Below are 12,826 nucleotides of genomic sequence, written 5' to 3' on the forward strand. Positions count from 1 at the left end.
ACATTATGCTTTGGGGGTGTTTTTCTGCTAAGGGGACAGGACAACTTTACCGCATCAAAGGGACGATGTCAAATCTTGGGTGAGAACCTCCTTCCCTCGGGGGGGGTTGTAAATCGCTCGCTAAATGACTAAACATTTTTATTATTTTTTTTGAGACCATGGATGGTGAGCCCTTGCATCCATAGCTCTGTCTTTGAATTTGAGAGTGGTTACATCCATCACCTTCCCCCCCGCTTTTTTTTTTTTTATCTAAACAGGGGTGGGGAGTACTCTTTGTCATTGTTTCAACTGCTGATTGCCTCTTTCAAAGCGCATTTTAGTTTTCATACATTTTTAGGATATAGACAATTGTGACTTTGTGGATGTGGTAACTAGTGGAAACTGAAGATTCTTCACCCACATCCTGGTTAGTGCTGCTGCGTAAAACAATTTTTTTAACAAGATCTGCGCAAGTTTGAATATAACCTACTTTACATTCTCAAGACAGGTAATGTGATGTGACCGCTACGGGATTGTATTTTTTGTTTCGCTTTTAAGAACCACAAATCTCTACTGTTGCACAGGGAACAATGCGTACTACTGGGTAAGTTCTTGAAACATTTTCGCATCTGTTGTTCTCTTTGCAACTTTGGGTGTAACGCGGGGCACAATAGACCAATTTATATAGAGAGCAATAGAATTACTAGCGTTTTTTTGTATGGCCTAACTCCGCCATGGCTCGTTGGTCAAAGCCTACAGTATACTATTACTACAAGTGATACACATGACCGAGGGATAGATACTACAGTGTGTAGTTAAATATTATACAGTATACTACAGTTTACTACAGAATTACTACATAAAGTATTGTAGTATTCTATGGTAAACTGTAGTATTTTCTTAATGTGGCCTTCACTTTTTGTTAATTTTGAAGCATTTATTTAATCAAAACAAGCACCTAAAGGCTTCATAATTCTTAAAGGTCATGTTAACCGACCTTATCTAAATTAGAACAAAACGTATAAAATCTCCTAAACCTGTGTTAATCTCAGACCTGATTTTCGGCGTTTATCCCAAAACCCCATTCTTTCCCCAGTCATTTCCCCCAAGGAATGGCTGAACCACAGTGTCCAAACGCAGAGGCGCAACATCGCGAAACTTCCGGAAACGCTTGCGAAACACACAAAACAGACGAGGCCGGGGTTTGAGAAGTCAATGAGAGAAGTGAAAAAGTATTCCTTAGTTGTTCATTTTCTCGAAATCTAAAGGCACAACCTAGATTCGAACCAATGTTTTAAGTAGTTGAACATGTTATTACTCCAACCTCGTGAAATTGACAAACTGACACGTTTTCATTTTCGTCAAAAACAACTTTATATCGGAGTGCCATTGATTTGACGCACTGAACATGTGCAGTTCCGCGCGAGACGAGCATTAGACCAGATTACGTGTTTCTGCGCATGAGTTTAGCTAGCCAACGTCGCCATGACATCGCCTGCAAGTGTGGTCGGGGATTTCTATTGGAGAAGCAGATTCTGCCTATCTTCTTACTGTATTGTCTTTGGCTGAACAAACCAGAAGCAACTCATTTCCGTTTTTTAGGACTACAAGCTAGCGAGCTCATGATAACGAAAGATAACACTACCAGATTCGTTAGCCTACATTTAATTAAAATCAATTTTGCTGCAATAAAGCTACAAAATGGAAAATACCAAACCTGAAATGAATTGGCTAAAATGTGTGATCTGTATGCAGTTGTCACTAGTTACCACAGCCACTTTTTTTTAAAATCATTTAAGGTTAGGGTTAGGCAGAAGGTTAGCAGTGTGGTTATGGTTAGGGTTAAATTTAAAATCACATTTAAATAAGACAAATTGTAGAAATAGGCGGGGTTTATGACCTTGTGGCTGTGGTAACTAGTGACGGCCTCTGTATTGTGCTGTGGCAGTGAGCGTTGGGGTTACCACGTGAAATCCTAGGGACAGGTTTGTATTCCAGTGTTTCCACTGCAGTCATTTAACTGTGGCACTACGCTTCGCCACAGCAAAAATCATTGCCACCACACCAAAAAAATATGAAACATAAAATAATATTTATGTCGAGGGACACTTTGAAGATGCTAGAACATTCCACATTTACTTTTCCTCTGCAAACAAAACGAGTAATGAATAGAAAATCAGATAACCCCATAGTTGAATAGTTTATCTATTTACCTAGTCGGCTAACAAGCAAGCTATAACAACTCCAACACTGCACATTTTGCAGAAATTAATGGTCAAATACCAATCAGATTAATGTAATTGTTTATTTCAAGGTATGTCTTTATTTTTGCTGAACTGCCTGATCTTTATTAGCCGATATATCATGGTAGCCAATATTTGTGTTAGCCATTATACCTGGATTTACTGCTGCTAGTAACGTTAGTAACGTTGGCACTCAGTTTAGCATGTGGCTAGCAATACCTACCATCGGCCAACAACAGAGTTTTAGCCAGTTTGGTTATAGACGTTCAATGTCTACTATGATGGTAGAGGTTTATCTTGACTTTGTGTAACAGTACAAGAAATGCTGATGTGCTGAACTGCTAATAAGTGATGTGTTTCAAGGCTGCTAGTGGATAACTAGTAGGGGGTAAGCCCGCAGGGGTGTAAAAGGGGCTATGCTAAAAGCCTGCGTGCTGTATGTGCAAACATTTTTGTTTTGCTATTGCAGAATAAAGAAATCACATGATAAGTTGGCGTTATTCAGAGGGCCAAAATATATTTTCCGGTATGATGTGAGTCTTTCACGTCTTATGTGGACAGTGGCTTCCCTCCTGCTGTGTATTCACTTGAGTGTTCTTCTGTTGACGTCACTTTTCCGAACGCTTTTCCGACATGACTTCGGTCAAATTCTGATAAATATACATTTCACCCAAGATACAACTGTAAAGTGATATGTCGTATTGAGGCTTTTAGTTGAAAGGATGAAACCAATCAGAATGTTTAACACCAATGCAATTCTGCAATCTTCCCTTTAAGTAACCTTCTGTCTTATGTAACCATACCAAACGTAACATATCTTACTAATTTGAATGTCCCTGATTTTTGTTTATGATGTTACGTCTATTTTATGAGACCAGGCTGCTCTTATATGGGGACATTGTCATTGTGCATGCTGGTGTAGGATATGACAATTCTACACAGCAAAATCAATTGTCTGTGTGGATTTTTGGAAACTACTTGTTTTCTCTTTCACTGTACACAGACAGCAGTTTGAGAAAAATCTATTATTGGAGAGCTAGCCTATAGACCAAGGTATTCAGGCTGTTGTAAAACACCTGGTTCTTGATTTGCCAGTTGACTTAGGAGTGTAGTGCTGGGCTGGAAGAAAGAACTGCACAGAACCAGGGTTGGTGACCTCTGGAAAAAGTCTGTAGGCCGGTACAACTTCTTTATGAATAAAACATTATGGCAGGTACATTAGCCCATCTTTGACAAGATATCACCATATCAATAGAAAGGAAATGTGCTGGTATCTAGTCTAGTCTATGCAATGTTGTTTTACAGATTCATAAACTACTTTATAAGTCATTTTAAAAGCACCAACCTTTTATCGAAATGGCTTTAGGCCTATTATCTCCCAGCACTAGGCTAGGCTATACAGTTCACACTATAGAATGAACTGAAATAGCTTACCTAAAAAAACAATCGAGAAAACCATGAAGGATAGTATAGCTGAGCTTCAGTACAGCACACACTGAGCCAAGGGCATGTGCTGGCCTATGTTGCTTGCTAACAGTTTTGGCATCTCACAAGGGCGTGTGAGTGAGTGACCTCCAAGTAGTTGTGATATCTGAGTTGGGTGGCTTTTACAACGCCCTTCTCTGAAACTGTATTCTGTTCCTCTTAATTACAATTCTCTAGAGTTGATTTACTGATTACAATAAGAATTAAGTAACTCTCTGCAATGCAATGGGGACATCATCCAGTAGCCTTGTTGTTTGACTTGCCACTCAACATTGTGTAAAGCTTCAGAAAGTATTCACACCCCTTGACTTTTCCACATTTTCTTGTGTTACAGCCTGAATTTAAAATAGATTATTTAGAGATTTTTTTCACTGGCCTACACACAATACCGCATAATGTCAAAGTGGAATTATGTTTTTCAAGTTTTACAAATTAATAAAACATTCAAAGCTGAAATGTCTTGAGTCAATAAGTATTCAACCCCTTTGTTATAGCAAGCCTAAACAAGTTCAGTAGTAACAAATTGCTTAACAAGTCGCATAAGTTACATTGACTCACTCTATGTGCAATAATAGTGTTTAACATGATTTCTGAATGACTAGCTCATCTCTGTGCTCCACATTATCTGTAAGGTCCCTCAGTTGAGCAGTGAATTTCAACCACAAAGACCAGGGAGGCTTTCCAATTCCTTGCAAAGAAGGGCACCTATTGGTAGATGGGTAAAAAATAAAAAAGCAGACATTGAATATCCCTTTGAGCATGGTGAAGTTATTAATTAAACTTTAGATGGTGTATCAATATACTCAGTTACTACAAAGATACAGGCGTCCTTCCTAACTCCGTTGCCAGAGAGGAGTTTAATGGCTGTGATAGGAAAACTGAGGATGGATCAACAACATTGTAGTTACTCGGCAATACTAACTTAAATGACAGAGTGAAAAGAAGAAAGCTTGTACAGAATTTAAAAAAATATTCCAAAACATGCATCCTGTTTGCAACAAGGCAAATATACTGCAAAGAATGTGGCAAAGCAATTAACCTTTTGTCCTGAATATCAAGTGTTATGTTTGGGACAAATTCAATAAAACACATTACTGAGTACCACTCTCCATATTTTCAAGCATAGAAGGGGCTCAATCAGGTTATGGTATCCTTGTAATCGTTAAGGACTGGGGAGTTTTTCAGGATAAAAAATAAACGCAATGGAGCTAAGCACAGGCAAGATCCTAGAGGAAAACCTGGTTCAGTCTGCTTTCCACCAGACACTGGGAGATTAATTCATCTTTCAGCAGGACAATAACCTAAAAACACAAGGCAAATGGAGTTGCTTACCAAAAAGACTGTGAATGTTCCTGAGTGGCCAAGTTACAGTTTTGACTTAAATCTATTTGATAATCTATGGCAAGACCTGAAAATGGTTGTCTGTCTTGACCCATGGGGCGGCTCGCAATTGGCCCAGCGTCGTCCAGCGTAGGGGAGGGAATGGCCGGCAGGGATGTAGCTCAGTTGATAGAGCATGGCGTTTGCAACGCCAGGGTTGTGGGTTCGATTCCCACAGGGGGTATAAAAAAATTAATAAGTATAATAATAATGTGACTAACTGTAAGTCGCTCTGGATAAGAGCGTCTGCTAAATGACGTAAATGTAAAATGTAAATGTCTAGCAATGATCAACAACCAATTTGACAGAGCTTGAAGAATTTTGAAAATAATAATGGTCAAATGTAATCCAGGTGTGGAAAGCTCTTACAGACTTACGCAGAAAGATTTAGCTGTAATCGCTGCCAAAGGTGCTTCTACAAAGTATTGACTCAGGTGTGAATACTTATGTAAATTAGATATTTCTGTATTTCATTTTAATAAATTTGCTAAAATAAAAAAATTACATGTTTTCACTTTGTCATTACAGGGTATTGTGTGGGTGAGAAATCTATTTAATCCATTTTGAATTCAGGCTGTAACACAACAAAATGTGGAATAAGTCAAGGGGTATGAATACCTTCTGAAGCCACTGTAGGCCTTAGTAGTCTATAACTGGGTAACAATAGGCTATATGGCTCATGTATCCATTCCTCTCAGTTCCTCTTGACTTTGTTATATTCAGTTTTACTTCCTTAGTTTGACAGAATTGACAGCCTTTGCATTTCAACATCTTTCCCAGTTGTATGCTATGGCCGGGTCTCACTGTTATGTTATTATGAACAAGTAAGCCTAAACTCACAGAATTACTGTTACTAAAATAACCAGTTTCTATCATGTGCTCTTAAGTTATATTATTAGCGACTGATATAACTTAAGGGGTCTAGGTCTCGTGTGGGGCAAATCCACATTCCTGAGAATAAGTAATCATACACTTCATGAGTTCAGCCTAATCCACCATGTTTTCTTGAGATATGCTGATGACTGACCGAGCCTGATAAAATCAGACATTTGCAATGGGGGGAAGGGACAGCTTGTCACATTGGGTTATTATGGGTATCTCATTTTAGAAGCCTCTTTATATCCTATTCCCTAGTTCTCACTGATATTAAAGCCTTGGGTTTAGTATGTCTAGGCGAGTGTTATAGTCTAGCTTGCATTAAAATAGAGCAACTATAGAGTTTCACCTATTCAGACGACAGGATCAGGATTATGACAAAGGAAAGGAAGTCTTTCAAAGCATTGAGACACACTGGCAGTCTTGGAGCAGACCAGACTTCAAGAGAAAAACTTGAAAAAGTAAACAAAATGTTATTATCTTCAGTAGGTCAGTTGGTGGAACAGAATCAGTCTATATTAACCTATACAGTACATCAATGTCAGTGATGATTGCACACTTGTTTGAAAGGGGCCCTAATAATTGCTTAGGGGTTTCCACACGTGCTGAGCAGCCTCTATTAATACATACAGCTGACCTAATCTTCCAACAACATTGTTAACAGCACAAGGTTGTAATTAGCGATTAGTGCACAGTATTGGAAATATTAGCTAAAAACATCTCTCCAGTGAGGGGCGCCCCTTCAGAAGTTATCTTATCTTTCCTTGTGTGTATTTTTCAAATGAAAATGTTTCCACCTTACTGCTATTTAGATGGGTTTTCAGGTGAAATTCCAGATACCAGTACATAGCTAAGAAGCTACTGGGAAAGAAAACATCTAGAGAAAGTTTATAACAACTAATCTGGGCCCTACTTTGATTTTAATAGAGAGCAATCAATGCCACTTGGTGTTAGTGATAAGGAGGGCACATAGCAGGTGTTTCCATCACAATAGTCAATTGACCCTTCCCATAAGTAGTGGAAGTAATGATACAGTATATTGGTATTACAAGGACAAGTTCAGGGTCCGTTTTGTTTCAAAGAACTATAAGTTGTTGCCCTTCAAATACAGGCCTGAAAAAGGGGTTGGATGTATTGCCTAAAACAATAAAGCAATTAGTCATAGCTATGTCACTTATTCAATAAATATCTCAAGGACTTTTAAGTCCCTCACCTACTATCTGTCCTAATTCTTTCCCCTTTCCCCACAAAGTCACTACTTTTGAGAGCTTTCTGATTTTTCTCTTTTAGTAGAACTGCACTGTGAGTGGCCCTCAGGAACCAGGTCTGGCCGCCCAGGGAGGGAGCAGGGTTCTGGGTGTAGGGTGCCCCGGCCACTGGGCCTATGGAGCAGATCCACTGGGTGAGACACCGCTGGCAGCAGCTGGTGGCCGCAGAGTCAGGTCGAGGCAGGTACTCGGCCCCGGCTGCCCTGCCCACCAAGAGTTCCCCAAAGCACCACAACGCACAGCGGCTCACTGGCAAACGGAGGACGGTCATCGCCCGCCACGGACCCCACCAGCATGAGTACGACAGCGTCTCCAAGGGATGCCAGGGCAACGGCATCCGCACCACCAAGTATAGCCTTCTGAGCTTCATTCCCATGAACCTGTTCCAGCAGTTCCACAGGTGAGAACCAGAACCACATGCTGATTTACACAGGGGATGGGGTAGACCATATTATAATCGGGTAATCATGTTTGTCGATGTCGGGAATTAACTTGCATCAAGCAGGAGTGCCTAGGAGGCACTTGATTATAATTTGGTAATCATGTTTGTTGTGAATTAACTCAAAATGAGCAGATGCCAAATGGAGACTGCAGTGCACCCACAAGGGTACAGGTAACCTTAGGGCAGGGGTTCCCAAACTTTTTTGGTCCGAGACCCCATTTTGATATCAAAACATTTTCTTAACCCCACCATGTAAAACAATTGTATGTTATCAGCTAACAATCCCACTGGGCAAAAACTGGTTGCATTAATGTTAACAAAACAAAAAAATCTGATGACATTGAATCAATGTGGAAAACTGATTGGATTTGCAAAAGTCCTCAACGTAAGGCAATTTAGTCTTTTTTTCACCCAACTTTTAACCTAAATCCAATGACATGGTGAAATGTTTTGTTGATTTCACGTTGAATTAACGTTAGTTGACATCTCAACCAAATTTAAATCAAAATTAGACGTTGAAATCACGTCTGTGCCCAGTAGGATGTTTATTTGTTTTATTTGGGCTATGTCTTTTACAAATTAGTCTGACAGTATTTTTGACCGTACTTAAATCTGAAGACAGTATGGTTTGAAGTGACTGAAATGTATTGGGAAATGCATAAGATCATCAGGCAATAATGTTGTATGATCTTCTGTGTAGAAAAGTCATTGATAAAGAATTGATGTTCTTTTTCCCCCGGTCTGATTTAGTGCCTGGTCTTGTCCACTCAGTTCTAACGGCTTGAGGGCATAGTAGAGAGAAACCGCTGTTTTTATTATAACCACATCTAGCAGCTACCGGAGGTTACTGACGTAACCCTGGTTCTATGAACCAAGCACACATTTTCTCTCACGACCCAATTTTTATATCAGGAGACCCGACATAGGGTCCCAACCAAGGGGCCAGGGTTTCGGTCTAGAAACACGGTTTCAACTACTACTTCAGTTTTGCTTCGGTACTGCAGTTTAACTGACAACCGGCCCAGAAAGACCATTTCTATAGACTGCCACATAGAGAAGTTAGATTAGAAAATTCCTAATAAGACACTTTAGTCGTCATCTTTGTGAACAAAACATCCATTGAATTATTCAAATAATTGTTGCTGAGGCCATTTTTTCGCCATCACTCACAGCCGAAGATATTAACATTTTATATTCATCCAATGTCTGCCATGTTTTTGGATGACGTGATTACGTCGTCACTGCTCGCGCTGCTTCCTGAGTGCTAGTGCACATGTGATGTTCGTCTGTATAAACCGGATGCAACCCGGATATAGACGGTCCATGAATTGGCTAATGCGAACATGAGTAGATTACCTTGAAAACAACGGTCGGACATCTTAAACACAGTCTCCCCTACAACCCCTACTTTGGGAAGCCCTGCCTTAGAGGGTCGATGTGGAATTTATCAAACCCCTATTGCCTCTCCTCATCAGGGTGGCCAACCTGTATTTCCTGTTCCTGGTGATGCTGAACTGGGTCCCAGTTGTGGAGGCCTTTCAGAAGGAGATAACCATGATTCCCCTGGTAGTGGTGCTCATCGTCATCGCCATCAAGGATGCCCTGGAGGACTACCGCCGCTACCGCTTTGACCAGAAGGTCAACAACAACGTCGCCACAGTATACAGCGGGTGAGTGGGCAGGCTTGACAACAATGGCCATAATGGCCAGGGTTGATCGTTTTTAAGGGGAATGGATCAACAACAGTCACTGTGTTGTTACATTCTACTACATACATAGTTATGGAGTTGAGCATTTTTAGTAATTACACAATACACAGAGAGAGCCTAAAGCTGAGGACAGGTGATCCTTACATTGGAGCTGATGTTGATTATTGTAGATTCAGTTGTCTGTGTTAGTGTATGTGGTATTAAGGAGCACCATACATACAGCACATACATTTACCCATTCCTTTGTGCTGTCCAGGGTTTCACAGACCATCTAGGAAGTCATAAAAGTTCAACTTTGAGTTGTTTGTTTTTGACGTGAAGTAGTGTGGAAGAGTGGCTCTATTGGTCAGCGAGATGTAGTGATAGTGATGTGCAGTAGAGAAACTCTCCACCACAGCAGAAGTTAAGCTCTCCCCCGCAAAGTAGCTACAGTCAGGGGAAAAAAGTATTTGATCCCCTGCTGATTTTGTACGTTTGCCCACAGACGAAGAAATGATCAGTCTATAATTTTAATGGTAGGTTTATTTGAACAGTGAGAGACAGAATAACATCAATGTTATAAATTGATTTGCATTTTAATTAGGGAAATAAGTATTTGACCCCCTCTCAATCAGAAAGATTTCTGGCTCCCAGGTGTCTTTTATACAGGTAACGAGCTGAGATTAGGAGCACACTCTTAAAGGGAGTGCTCCTAATCTCAGCTTGTTACCTGTATAAAAGACACCTGTCCACAGAAGCAATCAATCAATCAGATTCCAAACTCTCCATCATGGCCAAGACCAAAGAGCTCTCCAAGGATGTCAGGGACAAGATTGTAGACCTACACAAGGCTGGAATGGGCTACAAGACCATCGCCAAGCAGCTTGGTGAGAAGGTGACAACAGTTGGCGCGATTATTCGCAAATCGAAGAAACACTAAATAACTGTCAATCTCCCTCGGCCTGGGGCTCCATGCAAGATCTCACCTCGTGGAGTTGCAATGATCATGAGAACGGTGAGGAATCAGCCAAGAACTACACGGGAGGATCTTGTCAATGATCTCAAGGCAGCTGGGACCATAGTCACCAAGAAAACAATTGGTAACACACTACGCCGTGAAGGACTGAAATCCTGCAGCGCCCGCAAGGTCCCCCTGCTCAAGTAAGCACATATACAGGCCCGTCTGAAGTTTGCCAATGAACATCTGAATGATTCAGAGGAGAACTGGGTGAAAGTGTTGTGGTCAGATGAGACCAAAATCGAGCTCTTTGGCATCAACTCAACTCGCCGTGTTTGGAGGAGGAGGAATGCTGCCTATGACCCCAAGAACACCATCCCCACCGTCAAACATGGAGGTGGAAACATTATGCTTTGGGGGTGTTTTTCTGCTAAGGGGACAGGACAACTTCACCGCATCAAAGGGACGATGGACGGGGCCATGTACCGTCAAATCTTGGGTGAGAACCTCCTTCCCTCAGCCAGGGCATTGAAAATGGGTCGTGGATGGGTATTCCAGCATGATAATGACCCAAAACACACGGCCAAGGCAACAAAGGAGTGGCTCAAGAAGAAGCACATTAAGGTCCTGGAGTGGCCTAGCCAGTCTCCAAACCTTAATCCCATCGAAAATCTGTGGAGGGAGCTGAAGGTTCGAGTTGCCAAACGTCAGCCTCGAAACCTTAATGACTTGGAGAAGATCTGCAAAGAGGAGTGGTACAAAATCCCTCCTGAAATGTGTGCAAACCTGGTGGCCAACTACAAGAAACGTCTGACCTCTGTGATTGCCAGCAAGGGTTTTGCCACCAAGTACTAAGTCATGTTTTGCAGAGGGGTCAAATACTTATTTCCCTCATTAAAATGCAAATCAATTGTGTTGATGTGTTTTTCTGGATTTTTTTGTTGTTATTCTGTCTCTCACTGTTCAAATAAACCTACCATTAAAATTATAGACTGATCATGTCTTTGTCAGTGGGCAAACGTACAAAATCAGCAGGGGATCAAATACTTAATTCCCTCACCGTATCTACCCACAAGGGTGCGTGCTCAGCCCACTCCTGTACTCCCTGTTCACCCATGACTGCGTGGCCAAGCATGCCTCCACCTCAATCATCAAGATTGCAGACGACACAACAGTAGTAGGCTTGATTACCAACAATGACGAGACCGCCTACAGGGAGGAGGTAAGGCTCTTGGAGTGTGGTGGCAGGAAAATAACCTCTCACTCAACGTCAACAAAACAAAGGAGATGATCGTGGACATCAGGAAACAGCAGAGGGTGCAACCCCTATCCACATCGACGGGACCGCAGTGGAGAAGGTGGAAAGCTTCAAGTTCCTTGGCATACACATCACTGACAAACTGAAATGGACCAAACACACAGACAGTGTGGTGAAGAAGGCGTAATAGAGCCTCTTCAACCTCACAAGGCTAAAGACATTTGGCTTGGCACCTAAAACCCTCACAGACTTTTACAGATGCACAATTGAGAGCATTCTGTCGGGCTGTATCACCGCCTGGTACGGCAACTGCACCGCCTGCAACCACAAGGCTCTCCAGAGGGTGGTGAGGTCTGCACAACACATTACCGGGGGCAAACTACCCGCCCTCCAGGACACCTACAGCACCTGATGTCACAGGATGGCCAAAAAGATAATCAAGGACATCAACCACCCGAGCCACTGCCTGTTCACCCCGCTATCATCCAGAAGGCGAGGTCAGTACAGGTGCATCAAAGCTGCGACCGAAAGACTGAAAAACAGCTTCTATCTCAAGGCTCAGACTGTTAAACAGCCATCACTAGCACATTAGAGGCTGCTGCCTATAGACATAGACTAGAAATCACTGGCCACTTTAAGACATGGAACACTAGCCACTTTAATAATGTTTACATATCTTGCATTACTCATCTCATATGTATATACTGTATTCTATACTATTCTACGGTATCTTAGTCACTTTAATAATGTTTACATATCTTGCATTACTCATCTCATATGTATATACTGTATTCTATACTATTCTACTGTATCTTAGTCCATGCCGCTCTGACATCGCTCGTCCATAAATGTATATATTCTTAATTCATTCCTTACTTAGATTTGTGTGTATTGGTTATATGTTGTGAAATTGTTTGATATTACTTGTTAGATATTACTGCACTGTCGGAGCTAGAAGCACAAGCATTTCGCTACACCTGCAATAACATCTGCTAAACGTGTATGTGACCAATACAATTTGATTTGATGTTTTCTCTATCTTAACCTCACCCTGGAGACTCAACGTCCTGGATCATGATAGACAACGACAGTAAAACAGAGTGGGCAGTGAATCAAGAGGCAGAGCTCGGTCGATCGCGAGTGGCTGGAAATGCTGGAAAGATACAAAGGTCGGCTTGGATTTAAGTCAAGTTTTACCAGTGAGTAAACCCTCTGGATTTGAACTGCTGGAGTTTTTCACAGGTCTTAG

The 12,826-nt window shown here is 41.5% G+C and overlaps 1 protein-coding gene across 2 annotated transcripts in view; it reads left to right on the forward strand.

The window, feature by feature from the left end:
* Positions 1-333: 333 nt before the first annotated feature.
* Positions 334-12,826, forward strand: part of LOC121539433 (phospholipid-transporting ATPase VD-like) — a 39,538-nt gene continuing 27,045 nt past the window's right edge. The window contains exons 1-3 of one of the 2 annotated variants that reach the window (XM_045207450.1): positions 334-583; positions 7,254-7,631; positions 9,149-9,343. In XM_045207450.1, the coding sequence (XP_045063385.1) occupies positions 7,348-7,631; positions 9,149-9,343 (479 nt within the window). In that variant the 5' untranslated portion in view covers positions 334-583; positions 7,254-7,347. The remainder of the gene's footprint in view (positions 584-7,253; positions 7,632-9,148; positions 9,344-12,826) is intronic. The other variant, XM_041847929.2, reaches the window with a different exon arrangement.

The sequence above is a fragment of the Coregonus clupeaformis genome, chromosome 25 (assembly GCF_020615455.1).
Source record: "Coregonus clupeaformis isolate EN_2021a chromosome 25, ASM2061545v1, whole genome shotgun sequence".
Taxonomy (NCBI): Eukaryota; Metazoa; Chordata; class Actinopteri; order Salmoniformes; family Salmonidae; genus Coregonus; species Coregonus clupeaformis.